Here is a 17480-nt window from a genome sequence, read left to right on the forward strand (position 1 = left end):
CAGCACCCTGCTCTATCCCGTAACCCCACCTAACCGTTAAGACACTAAGGGGCAATCTAGAATAGCCAATCCACCTAACCTGCACATCTTTGGACTCTGGGAGGAAATTAGAGCATCTGGAGGAAACTCACGCAGACATGGTGAGAAAGTGTAAACTCCTTGCAGACAGTCACCCGAGGTTGGAATCAAACCCGGGTTCCTGGCGCTGAGAGACAGCAGTGCTAACCACTGTGCCACTGAGCTACCCAAAATGGGCAACTCAAATTGAAAAGGATGTGGCACAGCTGCAGGCAGCACTTGTAATAAAATGGCTCTTAAAATGTTAATGCTTAATCAGCATTCATTATTATTGGGGCAAAAACTCCTAGGCAATCAAGCAGCTTTATACTGGCCGTGAATTGGGAGAATGTAAATGAAGCTACTGTGGCTCGTCTAAATCCAAACAAAAGGGAAAATGAGTATGTACATTCATTCAATTTGATCCCTATTAATGTACACATTTCATTTCACCTCCCACTTTATAATCATTTCCTCAATATCTCCCTACGGAACCTATTGAGTTACAAACTCGTGCAACTAACTGTCGTATTCCATCTTACGAACATTAGCCATGAAAATTAGAGATCAAAGTTCAAGGCTCCACGAACCTGCTGGTGTTTTCGCGCCATAGCAGTTAGGTCCGCCTCTACCTTTACATGCTTCTCTTTCACTTTAGTCAGCTCATCCTCTTTAGATAGCAACTCCTCCTCCTGACGGGTCACCTGCAGCAACGGTTTAACCTAAAAAGCAAGGGAATTTTGAAAAATGGCAAAAGGTGGCTCCCTCACATGCATCTCCTTTCATACTGCTACACAATCAACGCCAACGTTCTATTATTTTTCAAAGGAAAACAAAAATCATTTAAAATGGAAAAACTATCTTGGCCAGATATTCAGAATGGATTTAAAAATGGTAGTCAAGAAATACAAAATCAGAAAAAAAAAAGTCTAGCGAACTGCAAACATCCACACATCTGCACAGCAATCTTGAAAAAACAAACCGTCCCAATTTCGACTCGGTTTTGGGTCTTTTCAGTGAAAATGCAATGGGAAGGAAACCAGTCCAACCTTGGTGAAGAGCCGCCACCACTGCCAATGTCGGAGCTTCAGGTAAGCAGCACAGTTCCTCTGCAGAACCTTCAGAGCACTCAACTGCTGCTGTTTTCTCGAAAAAGCTCTGAGAAATAAAATAGAGACATCAATTTAGAAATCATTTAGCCAAGAATGTTCTTTTATACCAGGTTATATTATTGTTGGGTCTTAAAACATTTGTATCTCAATCATTCTACAGTTCACAGAGTTACTTTTGAGGGTTAATTGCAAGCTTACATGTTCAATATGTCAGAAGTAGTGCCAGGCATACTCAAACTGGTGAAAGGATGGTGATGATGAACAGTGGATGCAACTTGCTAGACTAAGCCAAGTGATTCCACAAGCTATCAAGGGATCAGGTCAAAGCTCTGCAGTTCTGCCACACCCAGTTTAAATGATGGAGGACACAGAAGTCGCAGGAAGAACAGGAGGTTCCATGAACATCCCCATCTTCAATGATGATTGGGCTCCATCGCTATTGCAAAGGAAAGGCTCAAGTGTTTGCAACCATCTCCAGCCAAAAGCGATCCATTGCAGACTCCTTTTGAAGTCTCATTATCAATAAAGTTGGCTTTCAGCTAAATCAGTTCCAGAAACAGTTAAGCACCTGGATTCTGCAAAGCATAAGGACCCTGACAACTCTAACTGAATATGTATATGCTCCAGAACTAGCTACATCTCTAGTCAAGCTAATGCAGCACATTGTAACATGGGCATCTAGCAAACAAAATTAAAATTTGTTCAGGTATGCCCTGTCCACAAAATGCAGCACAAATCCAATCCATCCAATTTCTGCTCTACCAGGTTCTTTGAATTAAAGCAATGGAGGGTGTTTGTTGACAGTGCTATCAGACACCCAACGTACCAATAACCTACTCACCGACTCTCAATTTGGGTTCAGTCAGGGACATTTGGTCCCAGGTCTTATTACAGCCTTGGTCCAAACATGGACAAAAAGATCTGATCTCCAGATACGAAGCGACAGTGACTGTTCTTGATAACAAGGCAGTATTTGACCGAATGCAGCATCAAGCAGCCCAAGTAAACTGGAAGTCAATTGGAATCAGGGAAAACAATCCACTGGTTGACGTCATACTCTAGCACACACACACACACATGTATGGGTGTGGTTGTTAAAGGTCACTCATCGCAGCCTAAGGCCATTATAGATAGAGTTCCTCAGGGTAGCGTCCTTGGATGCAACCATCTTCAGCTGCTTCCATGACCGCCATCAAAAGGTCAGAAGCAGGATGTTTATTGATGATTGCATGTTAATTTTCACTCCAAATTCTTCAAATAGCGAAGCAGTTCATGCCCATATGCAGCAAAACCTGGACACCTTGTAAGCATGATCCAAGTGGCAGATAATTTGTACCACACAAGTGCTGGTCAATGGCCATCTCCAAACCAAGAGAGTCTACTTACCAAGCCTCAACATTCAATGGGATGACCATCACCAAAGCCCGCACCCACCACCAACTTCCCTCAATTAACTTCAAACTTAACTGGACAGGCCACGTAAACATTGTGGCTATAAAAGTAGGTCAGGAAGTTGGAAATTCTGTGGTAAGTGACTTACCTTTGCACTAGTCAATCTTTTTATTGGCTACAACCCATAAGCTTGATGGAACACGCTCTACTAGTGTGGATGGAATGTAGTTAAGAAATGGGTCAGAATTCGGGAACGTCCCCCTCCTTAACAGTACCTTCACCACATGGAGAGCAGTGATGCAAGACGACAGTTCACCACCTCCTCAAGGGTAATTAGAGAGGAGTAATAAATGTTGACGTTGCTAGAGACAGCCACATACACAAATGAATGTGATGAAGCGCGAACTTGAGGTGTGCTTATAATGTTTCAGGAGGGAAAGAAAGAGAAGAATGTAAATTAATAAAATATTAGAGTGCTCAATAGACTTGAACCTATGTTTCGGGGGGGGGGGGGGGAGAAAGAAAGAGAGGAGAAGAGATATATTCTTCAGGAATAAAGATCTGCATGGGCCAGATTTTCCAGGCGTGAGACAGCTGGCAGTGTACCTAGTGAGTTACATCATGAAACTTCAACCTGTCAGTTTGAAAAGTGTGTGTCACACGTTGCTGGAATCTATCCTCTTTGATTAAAGGATAAAGAAACAAACAGGAAGCAGAGAGAAAGGATCAGAGTGAACAAGAATCAAACTAGATAGTGAGAGGGAAAGAAAGATAGAAATAAGCAAGATTGAATGGAGAGAAAAAAAAAAAAAGAGACAATGGCTAAGAAAAACTTCTGGACATAAATATACCACCTACAGGAATTAAATTGCTTCTTTTTGGGACTTCAAAGGTGAAACACTGAAACAAATCTGCTCATTACTTTGTTAAATATCAGCCCCAGTGTTCTGGGAGTTTAATGCTTGTTTAAGGAGAAAATCAGTGAGCTCAGTTTGGAAAGCTGATGGTAGAGTGGTAAACACAAATCATGCAACAGTTTTCAATTCATTGCATATCTGCTCTTCACAATTTAAAAAAAAAGCTTACTGATGCCATGCACAATGAATGCGTTGTTATTTATCCCTGCAAACTCTGAGCCAATATCTTTTAGCTATGTGCTTATGGAAATAAAAAGTCGTATTCCTAGAGCAATTTAAACTAGTTTAAAGGCAATATATATTTCAGATTTACTAACCCCCATCCATGTCCTACTCCCATAAAACCTATTCCACATGCATACCACACAAAGAGTAGATGATCAGTCAAGATCGGCTTGAATAGTGGAGCAAGCTCGATGGGCCGAGTGGCCAGCAGCTTCTATTTCCTAAGAAAGCTGCAGAATGGGACTGATCTCAGTTTCAAATCAGTTTGCACCTAGGTTTTGAAAAACCAAAGCACAATTCCGAACAACCAGTTCATAAAACCTGCATGCCATTGCTCATGATGAAAACACGTGACATTATTGCAGTGGACTGTAGCTCAATTTAAATAGCAGTAAATATAATTCACAGTTTAAAGTATCTCCCACTCTGAACTCAGCCGTGGTATTAAATTGCACAAGGGCCAAGTTATTTTTAGCAACAAACCTTACTCGTCTTCTGTGACCTTGTACACTTTGCCTTGTAGCCAATACCATTAATCAAGCTTTAGTGGGTTAGACGCACTAATAGGTTATTCATCGGGGAAAACGAGCAGATCATTTTACGCAAGTAGGAGTTTTACTATGCTTAGAGTTTTCCCTAAATTAAAGCGAAAGATTGATTCATGACAGCATGGTTAAAAGGGCGCAGTGTGAGTGATAGTCAAATAAATATTCCTTATTAGGTACTAAAAAGTCCAACATTTTTGAAAAGGTAAATTCCTGGCAACGCTGAGGGCCGAGACAACTTTTATTTCATTCTCTTCAATGGGGAACTTACAGCAGCTTTTGTAAAGTCCACCTATTATTTAGAAATTCCATTGGGATTGCATCCGAAAAACTGCAAGGAAAATAACTATACAACTTACTTCCTAGCCAGGTATCCACGACAGATAGCTTGGAAGAGGATGATGATATCTGTGATCTTCAGGTCCCGTTCTTCCTCCAAGTGGGCTAAAACCCCAGCACGAAAGAAGATTTTGCTCTGGCCAATACGGAATAAATTAGGGTCCAGTTCCAAAGCATGAATCTGATTGCAAGAGGGGAGAGAAGAAAGGCACGAGGAAAATGAATGTCCATTTTCAAAGAGTGTTATCTGGACAAGTCAGCTTATTCCCATATATCTGCAAACACGGGGGGCTGGATTCTCCGATTTTCAGGCTGTGCTCCGACTCCGGTGAGGGAACGGTGGCATTTTACGATCGAAAAATCGCCGCAAAACGGCCACCGATCCTTCATTTGGTGGGGGGCTAGCAGGCAGGCAGCGTAGAGCACCTGACTCTGGCTGCCGATACGGCCGGAGAATTGCCGGGTCAGTGGTCGCGCTGTGCAACATGGCGCCGGCAGCGCGGAACCGGCCTGCCAAATAGTGCTCCCCCCTTTAGCAACCCCTGAACGACCCCCCCCAATAGTGCCCCCAGTCCCTGCCAAAGTTCCCCCCCTGCCCGCAGATCGGCTCTCCCCCACCGCCCAACTGTGGCGGTGCTGGACAGAGACCGCAGCCGCCACGCCGAGGTTCCGACGGCATGAGACCCACACGCCCTCGGGAACGCGGCTGGTCAGGGGCGGAGAATCCGGGGGAGGGCCTCATTACGTCCTGAGGCCATTGATACAGCGTGCGGCGTACTCCTCAAGTACGCCGCTTTGGAGAGGGCGGAGCATCACGAAAGCAGCACCACCACCTATTTTGTCGCAAACGGGGATTCTCCGGCCGATCACCAAAAGCGATTTCGCCGTCGGTGAACGGAGAATCCCGCCCAGGGGTTCTCAAAACGAGCTGCCATAAAGTGGAATTTAAACTAAATTGCAATTCATTCTGGTCAGGAATAGTTTATTTTTCAAAAATTGATTCAACAAAAAGATGCAGATACAGGCCTTGCAATTTCTAATGCATTTGATGTTGAATTTTTAAAAATATACACTTGCGCTAAAAGCACGTACAAATAAAGACAATTTTTAAAAAGATAAAAATAAGAGTACCATTCGTTCACAGGCTTGCTTGCCGTCCATGAAACCTTTTGGAATTGAATTAGGGGTTAGGATCTCGTACCTAGAGGTGTGGAAACAGTACACGTTCAGGCATCTATTAACTTACAAAATTACATTTAACTTCCAGAATAGGCCTTTGGATACCTTTCAATATGTTCATATTTAATAACCATTTCAAACTATTTTCTTCATTTCAGTGACATTTTGTTTTGCACCTTAAGCATAATTAAAATTGCCCGAGGCACTCTCTCAAGGGTTGTTAATCAACACTTGATACCAAAGTCACACAAGGGGATATCAGAGTAAAACTTGCTCGGCTAGATTTTAAGAAGCTCCTTACAAAGGAGGCAGGGAAGTCAAGGGCATGAATTCCAGCACTTTGGGCCATAGCAACTAAAGATACTGCCACCAGTGGTGCAATTATTAAAATCAGGATGCTCAGGAGGCCATAAACAGTGGAGTGCAGAAATCCTGGAAGAAGTGAGGGCAGAAAGAGATGACAAAGGTACGGACAGGAAAGTCCATGGAGGGACTGAAAACAAGGGGACAAAAGTAGTTTAAACTGAGGTGCTGTTCAACCAGTGAGTAAGTCAGTGAGCACAAGGTTGATGGATGAATGAGACATGGTACGAGTCAGGGCCATGTACAGTTTTCAATGACCTCGGATTCAGAGGCTAGAGCACGGGAGGCCGGTACAGTGTGAATGTGTGCGTGAGAATAGGAAAGTTCAGTGTGATCTTTTATGCGTGTGTAAGAGAATATTGGGGGGGGGGGGGGGGGGGGGGAATAGGCAAGTTGTGCGTGTTGGTTTGAAAAGTTTAGAAGTAACAAAGAAACAGGTGAGGATTTCAGCAACAGACAAACTGAAAGTAGGCAGTCTAATGATGGCACAGATGTGTGATTGGTGACTCATCTGGAATCAAAGTTGCACACAGCCTGATCCAGCCTCGTCAATTGCCATAGAGCAGGATGGAGCCTGGGTACAGAACCCTTCCAACATGCCATTTGTAGAACTCAGGCTGACACTTGCTTTAACCTGAACAACTTGTGTCTAATCAAAATAACCTTTGCATTCACAACTAATTTATACTTGTTGGCTGCAATGCACTTCTAAAGCTCAGAAGGATTTATGCAGAATTTAGACTTTCAAAAGAATTACATTTCTCATGAAAAACAAACTACGGGCAGCTGTATTTCACATCTTATTTTGTATAAATACTTTCTACTGCATAAAGACAGTAAATAAATTCCATGCTCCCTACAGGAGCTAGAAATGGCCTTTATCTAATTTACACAGTATTGGTCAAAGAACAATTTAAAAAGAGCAGGATGCATCAGATTCCAAATTTATGCCAAGCTGAAGAACCCCATTCATACTTCAACCAGCAGGTACCACAATGTACCTTTACCAATCATTTTCTCATACCTTTATAGCAATTCGCTTTTCCATCTCGCCTCCCATACAACTAGCCAAGGACAATGCAACAAGATGGACATATATGATGCAAATTCCACCATAAAAGATTTATGGGTGCACGAGAGGGGGGTAGCAGGGGCATGGTGGCACTGCCTCATAGCACCAGAGACCCATGTTCAATTCCGGCCTAGCGTGACGGTGTGTGGAGTTTGCACATTCTTCCCGTGTCTGCGTGGGATTCCTCTGGGTGCTCCAGTTTCATACCACAGTCCAAAGATGCGCAGGTTAGGTGGATTGGCCATGCTAAATTGCCCCTTGGGTGGGTGTATGGGGATATGCGCATGAGCCAAGGTAAGATGCTTTCAGAGGGTTGGTGCAGGCTCAATAGGATGTAGGACCTCCTTCTGCACTGTAGATATGAACTTTAGAACTCTTACATTTATTTTTAAAGTCAAGATGAAGAATCACTGTTCATTAATTAATCAACAAATTACCCCCATTGACTGACAGTGACATGTTTACTAAGAATCTGCTGGGAATAAAAAATTAAACGATAGCATTAATCAACTTTACCTGTAAAGTCCATTATGGTTTGTCTCATTGCAACTGGACACAATAATTGCAGAATTCTTTCCATATACACATGGAGCACTTACTTATAAAGACAAACATCTAAGTTTTTTTCTTCAAAATTTCCAATTAAGGGCAGCATGGTAGCACAGTGGGTAGCACTGTTGCTTCACAGTGCCAGGGTCCCAGGTCCAAATCCTGGCTTGGGTCACTGTCCGTGCGGAGTCTGCACGTTTTTATTGTATCTGCATGGGTTTCCTCCCACAAGTCCCAAAAGACGTGCTGTTAGGTGAATTGGACATTCTGAATTCTCCCTGTGTAACCGAACAGGCACTGGAATGTGACGACTAGGGGCTTTCACAGAACTTCATTGCAATGTTAATGTAAGCCTACCTGTGACAATAAAGATTTAAAAATTTAGCGCTGCTAATACACTTACCCTGCACATTTTTGGGTTGTGGGGGCGAGACCCATGCAGACATGGGGAGAATGCCCAAACGCCACGAACAGTGACACGGGGCTGAAATTGAACCCAGGTCCTCGGCGCCGTGAAGCAGCAGCGCTAACCACTGCCACACAAACATCTTTAAGTCAACAAAAGCTTACCTCTGTCTGAACTCCTGGAAGACAATCCTATTGGGAAAACCTTGACGACAAATTCGAATACCCTCCAATACCCCGTTACAACGCAACTGGTCAAGTACCAAGTGAGGATCAAGTTTTCCAGCCTGCAAAATATGAGGACACATCATTTCAGTAAATAGGCAACTGATCATTTGAAATGACTTTGGTCGAATTACCTTTCAACCTGCCCCCCATCATTTATAAGCTAGGTTAAGTGAGTAAACACAGTGTGTGCTTATGTTTGGAGCCATGTAAGGCAATCAGCCTCCAAAATTCAGTCTTTTCACCTGACATAGCTGGATATATTCAAGAGGGAGCTGGCGTGGCCCTTGCAGCGAAAGGGATCAAGGGGTACGGAGAGAAAGTGGGAGCGGGATACTGAATATGCATGATCAGCCGTGATCATATTGAATGGTGGTGCAGTCTCGAAGGGCCGACTGGTCTACACCTGCACCTATTTTCTATGTTTCACTGCACCAGCCATAGAACATTGCACTTTTAATCCTTACATCTGCACAGTTATCAGATATTACTGATGTATTTGATGCCGAAGCATTGCATGAACAGTCGATGACAAAATCTAGGGAAATGATCATGTTAACCTTAACTGCTAAACTGCTATTTTGGAATGAGTTAATTCCAAATGCAAGTCATTTTTTCTGCACTGGGCGGCGATAGAACCCTGGTACTGTTCAAGATTATTCTTTACCTTTTTAAAATGGAAAAACAGTGTACACGATTTTTTGCAGATAAAGTGATGAATTCAAAAATATTGGTCAGGGCAAGCATTTTTTAAGTTAAAATACATCTTTGACCAACTTGAATCGCACCAAAATGAAAACTGCAAAACATTAAAAATCTGTGTAACCTTAACAAAGTTTGCTTCAACTTCAGAATGGGAGCTCAAAGCTTTAAAAACTTGGATCAGGGTCCTTTAGATTTGCTGGCAAGCTGATTTCTTTGATATGTTACTAATTTCAAAACTATTCTCCGCATCTCAAAATTAACACGATTCATCATACTTAACGAGATGAAAATTCTCAGTCGAGCCTGGAATGTTCCTGCTAATTATTGCAATGAACCGTCTATGTTTCCAAGTCTTTGAACTGAACTGAAGGTGGATACAGAACTGGCTAGGTCATAGAAGACAGAGAGCAGCAATGGAAGGATGCTTTTCTAATTGGAGGCTGTGACCAGTGGTGTTCCGCAGGGATCAGTGCTGGGACCTTTGCTGTTTGTAGTATATATAAATGATTTGGAGGAAAATGTAACTGGTCTGATTAGTAAGTTTGCAGACGACACAAAGGTTAGTGGAATTGTGGATAGCGATGAGGATTGTCAGAGGATACAGCAGGATTTAGATTGTTTGGCGACTTGGGCGGAGAGATGGCAGATGGGGTTTAATCCGGACAAATGTGAGGTAATGCATTTTGGAAGGTCTAATGCAGGTAGGGACTATACAGTGAATGGTAGAACCCTCAAGAGTATTGAAAGTCAGAGAGATCTAGGAGTACAGGTCCACAGGTCATTGAAAGGGGCAACACAGGTGGAGAAGGTAGTCAAGAAGGCATACGGCATGCTTACCTTCATTGGCCGGGGCATTGAGTATAAGAATTGGCAAGTCATGTTGCAGCTGTATAGAACCTTAGTTAGGCCACAGCTGGAGTAGTGTTCAATTCTGGTCGCCACACTACCAGAAGGATGTGGAGTCTTTAGAGAGGGTGTAGAAGAGATTTACCAGAATGTTGCCTGGTATGGAGGGCATTAGCTATGAGGAGCGGTTGAATAAACTCGGTTTGTTCTCACTGGAACGACAGAGGTTGAGGGGCGACCTGATAGAGGTCTACAAAATTATGAGGGGCATAGATAGAGTGGATAGTCAGAGGCTTTTCCCCAGGGTAGAGGGGTTAATTACTAGGGGGCATAGGTTTAAGGTGAGAGGGGCAAGGTTTAGAGTAGATGTACGAGGCAAGTTTTTTTTTTAATATAAACACAGAGGGTAGTGGGTGCCTGGAACTCGCTACCGGAGGAGGTGGAAGCAGGGACGATAGTGACATTTAAGGGGCATCTTGACAAATACATGAATAGGATGGGAATAGAGGGATACGGACCCAGGAAGTGTATAAGATTGTAGTTTAGTCGGGCAGCATGGTCGGCACGGGCTTAGAGGGCCGAAGAGCCTGTTCCTGTGCTGTACATCTTTGTTCTTTGCTTGCCACATTGTTTGGCCATGGTGTGGAAATAAAATGTGGCATCTTTGTATGGAATCTTTCAGCAACTTTACTAACGTATTAACATCTCAACTCCCTAGAATGATGACCTCAAAGACTCACTCATGAAAGTAGCACCAAAGTCAAAATAGCACCACAAATGAATACTTTATCTTTGCCAGTGAAGTCAAAGGCAGTGAAATGAGATAGAGATGTAACCATTTCCATGCTTCAAAAACGCCCCACAACATGATGCTACAAATATTTTAAGCCAAATTATTTGAGCTTACTGTCATCCCTATGATCTACCGTCATATACCCAGTGCAATTTCATGCAAAACAAGACAAAATTAAGAAAGCATACCCAAACAGCTCCTGCTCCACCCACTCCTGAAATTCAATTAAGTCATATACAAAGCTGCTTGCTTTAAGTTGGAAGGGATCTATGCAAATCCTTGTAAAATTGCCACTTTGCGGTTTAGGACAAGCAACAGACTTGAACATCCAGCTGAAGATTGAACATGTCAGTACAGTATTACAAGGTGATAATTTCTTTTTGAAGAATGTGCAAACATTTAAAGTCACTAAAGCTGCGTAACCCCATAATGAACTTTTACTCAATCTTGCATTAGTAGCACAGTAAAAGCGGCGATTTCCATTTTGTGGAAATATACTCACCCTTTTCTCGTGGTTCGGAATAATGCACCGGACAAAATTTGGGTTGGTGTTGCGGAGGGTTGCCATTAGTTTGGCCAAAGACTCTTTGTACAGTTGGCCTACAGTGCGGAACATGCCCTTCTTTGTTTTGTAAGAGGAGCCAAAGGCAGTCTCATTCATGCCAGCAACTTGGTCCAATCCCACAATACGCTCAACTACAAACAAAAAATGTTACATTTGAAAAGCACCCACAATACGATACAGAAATATACATTTGTAGAAAATAGAGGCAGGAGGCAGCCATTCGGCCCTTCGAGCCTGCTCCGCCATTCATTATCATGGCTGATCATCAAGTTCAATACTCTGATCCAGCCGTCTCTCCATATCCCTTGATCCCGTCAGCTCCAAGAGCTGTATCTAATTCCTTTTTGAAATCACAATATTTTGGCCTCAACTGCTTTCTGTGGTAGCGACCAAAAAAGTAATGTTACATTTGAAAAGCACCTTAACTTGCTATATTTACACTGTAATTCAGATGCGTGAATTGCAGAAACAAAGATATTGATTTTGCAATGTAGCAACTAGTCATATTTTGACGCACACAAGACAGCTCTGCCACATCATGAAACAAAGTTGCTGCAATCTCAAAAAAGGGTCTGTCCAAAGATACAAAATAACTAACAGATACACTTGGTGCATACATGAATGAGGTAGAGGTAGATTCTCAAACATGCTCAGTATTTAAAATCTAAAGAGTGACTTATGGTGACAGCCACGGGGTGAGTGGTTGCACATTTGGTGACTCCTGCTGGAGGTAGAATTTTCTGGTCCTTTCCCACCCGATTGGAGAGCTGTTTGCTGGTGAATGGTGGACAAGCACTGAAGGATTGCAATACTCTTCTGGTGGGGCTGGTCCATAGCTTATGAGACAAGAGTGTAACAAAGAAGAGACAGCAGCTTGACAGCAGGAAAAATAGAGGTGCAATACCGAAAAAGATGGTGGAAGGCTCTGGGGCATCATTGCTCGCCCAGTGGTGTACAGAGCAACTTGTGAACCTTTTGAAAAAGTTCCAGCAGCCGTGGAAGGAGTTTAAGAGAGACCATGGATTGATGGATTGGGAGGAGTGTGAGGACACTGAACTGCGGAGATGTTAAAGGTGGGGAATGAGGGGTGGATTGGTGAATTTAATGAGCATGGGAGTGGAGTTGCCTGTCTTTTATATGTTGGGGTTTTGGTGTGAGTCAATGGGAGGGGGTTTTTTTGTTGGGGGGGGGGGGGGGGGGTGGATGCTGACATGGGAAATGTTGGTGTGGCACAGTTGGGTAATGAGGGATGTTGGCAGACATCTTGGGAAGGGCCCAGAGGAGTGGGGCATGGACATGGGGAAGGAGCTGGGTAAAGAAAGGATGAACTGACTGGCAAGGGGGGGGGGGGGGGGGGGAGCTCCCTGATCTGGTTGATTACATGGAATGTGTGGGGGGCTGAACAGGCCAACGGTCACATATTTTCGCACACAGAGTTTGAAGGCAGTCGTAGGGCTTCTTAAGACAACATACCTAAAGCTGGGGTTCAGACGAGGCTGAGGAAGGCGTGGATGGGGTTAGCGGGAAGTTGGAGAAGATGCCTGTGGTGCGAGTGAATGTTATTGCCCCAAACTGGGTTGATATGGGTTTTCTATTTTAAATTTAGAGTACATAATTCTGGGATTTTTTTCCCCAAAGGGGAAATTTAGCGTGGCCAATCCACCTATCCTGCACATCTTTGGGTTGTGGGGGTGAAACCCACGCAGACACTGGGAGAATGTGCAAACTCCACACAGACAGTGACCCAGGGCTAGGATCGAACCCGGGTTCTCAGCGCAATAGGCAGCAGTGCTAACCACTGTGACATTGTGCCACCCGGCTAACGTGGGTTTTGAGTCAGGCTTTAGGGAAGAATCTAGACCTGGCAAGCATGGTTGATTGTGGGGAGAGATTTCAATACGATCCTGGATTCTAGGTTAGACTGGTCGTGCCCTTGATCCCTGAAGGTTTCGGCTATGGCAAAAGAGTTGATGGCATTCATGGAAGGTATGGGAGGGTCAGATCTATGGCAGTTTGGGAGGCCGAGGGCGAAGAGGTTTTCATACTTTTCACATGTGGACCGGGATAACTCTTGGATAAGGTGCTGTTGCAGGGGTGGTTGGTTCGGAGTATTCGGCGATCATGATTTCGGAACACATGCTGCACTGGGTGGATCTGCGGGTGGTGCAGGGAGAGGCTCTGCAGCCGCAGTGGAGGCTGAATGTGGGATTTTCAGTGGACAAGGGGGTCTGTGAGAGGGTGAGGGCAGCCATTCAAAATTATGTGGAGCTGAATAATACAAGGGAGGTCATGGCCTCCACGCTGTGGGGGGAATTGAAGGCAGTAGTAAGGGAAGAATTTATTTCTATTCGGGTACATAGGGAGTGTGTGGAATGGGAGGAGAAGCAGAGGTTAGTTGAGGACATCCTGAGGGATATTCGGTGGTACCAGAGAAGGCCTTGCTAAAGAAGAGACAGAGGCTTCAAATGGAGTTTGCGCTGAAGAAGGCTTTAGCCAGCTGCGGAGAGGCAGCCTATGAATAATGGGGAAAAGCAGGCAGGATGTTGGCACATCAGTTGAGGAAGCAGGAGAGACGTTGGAAGAGAGAGGGATGAGAGAGGCATGGTGGTGTTGGAGCCAGAGGGGGTGAATGGTGTCTTTGAGGCTCTCTATCGAAGGCTGCATGAATCAGAGCCTCTGACCAGGGAGGAGGGTATCAGGTGGTTCTTGGACAGGTGCAAGTGGAGGAGGAGGAGAAGGTGCAGGGATTGGGGGCCCTGATTGTGCGGAGGGAGATGATGGACAGTGCGGGTTTGATGCAGGTGGGGAAAGCACCGGATCCAGATGGTTCCAGCCAAGTTCGGGTCTAAATTGAGGCCTCTGCTTGTTGGGATGTATAAGTGATGCGAGGGGGGCCCCGGGGCGAAGGGGGGGGCCAGGGCGAAGGGGGGGGGGCCAGGGCGAAGGGGGGGGGCCAGGGCGAGGGGGGGGGCCAGGGCGAAGGGGGGGGGCCAGGGCGAAGGGGGGGGGGGCCAGGGCGAAGGGGGGGGGGGGGCCAGGGCGAAGGGGGGGGGGGCCAGGGCGAAGGGGGGGGGGGCCAGGGCGAAGGGGGGGGGGCCAGGGCGAAGGGGGGGGGGGCCAGGGCGAAGGGGGGGGGGCCAGGGCGAAGGGGGGGGGCCAGGGCGAAGGGGGGGGGCCAGGGCGAAGGGGGGGGGCCAGGGCGAAGGGGGGGGGCCAGGGCGAAGGGGGGGGCCAGGGCGAAGGGGGGGGCCAGGGCGAAGGGGGGGGCCAGGGCGAAGGGGGGGGCCAGGGCGAAGGGGGGGGGCCAGGGCGAAGGGGGGGGCCAGGGCGAAAGGGGGGGCCAGGGCGAAGGGGGGGGCCAGGGCGAAAGGGGGGGCCAGGGCGAAGGGGGGGGCCAGGGCGAAGGGGGGGGCCAGGGCGAAGGGGGGGGCCAGGGCGAAGGGGGGGGGCAGGGCGAAGGGGGGGGGCAGGGCGAAGGGGGGGGGCCAGGGCGAAGGGGGGGGGCCAGGGCGAAGGGGGGGGGGCCAGGGCGAGGGGGCGGGGCCAGGGCGAGGGGGCGGGGCCAGCCAGGGCGAGGGGGCGGGGCCAGCCAGGGCGAGGGGGGGTGGCCAGGGCGAGGGGGGGGGGTGGCCAGGGCAAGGGGGGGTGGCGAGGGGGGGTGGGCAGGGGCCAGGGCGAGGGGGGGGCAGGGCGAGGGGGGGCGCCAGGGCGAGGCCAGGGCGAGGGGCAGGGGGGGCCAGGGCGAGGGGGCAGGGGGGGCCAGGGCGAGGGGGCAGGGGGGGCCAGGGCGAGGGGGCAGGGGGGGCCAGGGCGAGGGGGCAGGGGGGGCCAGGGCGAGGGGGGGGCAGGGCGAGGGGGCAGGGGGGGCCAGGGCGAGGGGGCAGGGGGGGCCAGGGCGAGGGGGCAGGGGGGCGCGCCAGGGCGAGGGGGCAGGGGGGCGCGCCAGGGCGAGGGGGCAGGGGGGGCGCGCCAAGGCGAGGGGGCAGGGGGGCGCGCCAAGGCGAGGGGGGCAGGCCAGGGCGAGGGGGGGGCCAGGGCGAGGCGGGGGGGGGGGGGGGGGGGGGGGGGGGGGAGGCCAGGGCGAGGGCGAGAGAGCGCGAGATCTCTCTCTCCTCCTCTCCTCCTCTTTCTCCCCCCCCCCCCCCACCACTCCCAGACGTTATTGCAGGCGTCATATAACTGATTTTAAAGAAGGACAAAGACCCGGAGCAGTGTGGATCATACCGGCCCATTCCACTGTTGAATGTGGATGTAAAGATGTTGGCAAAGTAGTTGGCACCAAGATAGAGGTGTGAAAGCGGAGGACCAGACGGGATTAATGATGGGCTGATGCATGTCAGCAAATCTACACAGGCTGCACAATGCCGTTATGATGCCCTCGGAGGGGCAGGAAATGGCGGTGGCAATGGACACAGAAGGCGTTTGACAGAGTTGAGTGGGCATATTTGGAGGAGGTGTTGGGTCAGTTTGGGTTCAGCTGATGTACAAGGCACCGTACAAGGCCAGACAAATAGGATTAGTTCGGAGTATTTTGGGCTACACCGCTGGACGAGGCAGGGGTGCCCACTCCCCCTGCTGCTTTTTGCTCTGGTGATCGAGCCCTTGACAATGGTGCTTAGGGCATCCAGCACAGGGTCTCTGTATGCAGATAACCTCCTGTTGAATATTTCTGACTCAATGGGAGTTTTGATAGGATCTCCTGAGGGAGTTTGGCCGTTTATCAAGATATAAATTGAATGTAGGAAACAGCGAGGTGTTCCCGATAAATACCAAGGGACAGGAGGGGAGGCTGGGGAAGTTGCCATTCCGGGTGGTAGGGGTGAGTTTCCACTATCTTGGGATTCAGCTGGCACCGAGTTGGACCCAGCTGCATAAGTTGAACTTGGAGCAGTTGGTGAGGGGTTATGAAGATGGACTTCAAGAGGTGGGATGTGTTGCCCTGTCTTTGGCACGACGAGTACAGATGGTGAAAATGACAGTGGTGACCAAGTTTCTGTTCGTATTTCAAAATCTCCCCAACTTTGTTCCCAAGTCCTTTTTTAGACAGGTGAATGGGATGATTGGGGTTTATGTGGGCGGGGAAGGCCTCACCACATGGGTGAGGACGGTATTTCTGGAAAGGTATCAGCGAGGACGACGAGGGGGGTTCTGGTTTTGCCAAACCTATTGAATTACTACTGGGCAGCAAACATCGCAATGGTTAGGAAATGGACGGTGGAGGAGGGGTCAGAATATGAGCAGGTGGAGGCGCCATCGTGTAAGGGGACAAGTTTGAGGGTACTGCTTTCGGCACCCCTTCTCAACAGTCCGATTTTCGGTGAGCCCAGTGGTGGTATCAGCATTGAGGGTTTAGAACCAGTAGGCAATATTTCAGATTGGAAGGGATATCTGTGGGCGGCGATGTTAGACAACCATCGGCTTGTGCCAGCGGGGCTGGACGCGAGGTTCCGGGGTGGCGGCAAGTGTGGATAGAGTACTTTAAGGACTTGTTTATGGGCAGAATGTTTGCAGGCCTGGAAGAGCTTGAGGAGACACATCAGTTGCCCACGGGAAACAGGTTCAGGTACCTGCAGATGAGGGATCTCGTTAGGAAAGAGGTACTGTCCTTTCCGGAGCTGCCACCTCCGGTGCTACAAAACAAGCTGTTGTCAGAGGATGACATTGGGAGGGGAGTGGGCGGGGAGACGAGACACATGTGTGGCGGATATGCATGAGGGCTGATGGCTAGGGAGGGTGCTCCCAATAGGAGGTCAGGAGCAAGTTGGAGGAAGATTTGGGGCAGAGTTGCGGATGTGGAGGGAAGCCCTTGGAGGGTGAATGCTTCCTTGTCGCGCGCGAGGTTAAGCCTCATCCAATTTAAGGTGGTGCACACAGAGCCCATATGATGGTCTCGAGGTGAGCTGGTTCTTTTTCTTTTCAGGGGTGGAGGATCGGTGCGGCTGGTGTGCAGGGCGGCCAGCGGACCACGTGCATATGTTCTGGGCATAACTGAGGGGTTGAGGGGTTTTCGGACGTAATGTCCGATATTTTGAGTGTAGGGGTGGCGATATTCGGAGTGTAGGAAAATCCAGGAGTCAAGGTGGGGAGAGGCGGCAATTTCTTGGGCTATGCCTCCCCGAAAGTGCAGAGGCGGTAAGTTGGCGGGAGTCGGACCTGCCAAAAGGAAAGAGTATGGGTGAGCAACCTGGCAG

The 17480-nt window shown here is 48.0% G+C and overlaps 1 protein-coding gene across 7 annotated transcripts in view; it reads right to left on the bottom strand.

The window, feature by feature from the left end:
- The window catches only part of LOC140395442 (myosin-10), a 194539-nt gene that overhangs the window by 40835 nt on the left and 136224 nt on the right, over positions 1-17480 (bottom strand). For all 7 annotated transcript variants that reach the window (XM_072483201.1, XM_072483200.1, XM_072483199.1 and 4 more), the window contains 6 exons: positions 11227-11420; positions 8321-8442; positions 5719-5788; positions 4608-4768; positions 1107-1215; positions 648-779 (listed from right to left, as the gene is read on the bottom strand). In XM_072483201.1, coding sequence (XP_072339302.1) covers positions 648-779; positions 1107-1215; positions 4608-4768; positions 5719-5788; positions 8321-8442; positions 11227-11420 — 788 coding nt within the window. The remainder of the gene's footprint in view (positions 1-647; positions 780-1106; positions 1216-4607; positions 4769-5718; positions 5789-8320; positions 8443-11226; positions 11421-17480) is intronic.

Source organism: Scyliorhinus torazame, chromosome 18 (assembly GCF_047496885.1).
Source record: "Scyliorhinus torazame isolate Kashiwa2021f chromosome 18, sScyTor2.1, whole genome shotgun sequence".
Classification (NCBI taxonomy): domain Eukaryota; kingdom Metazoa; phylum Chordata; class Chondrichthyes; order Carcharhiniformes; family Scyliorhinidae; genus Scyliorhinus; species Scyliorhinus torazame.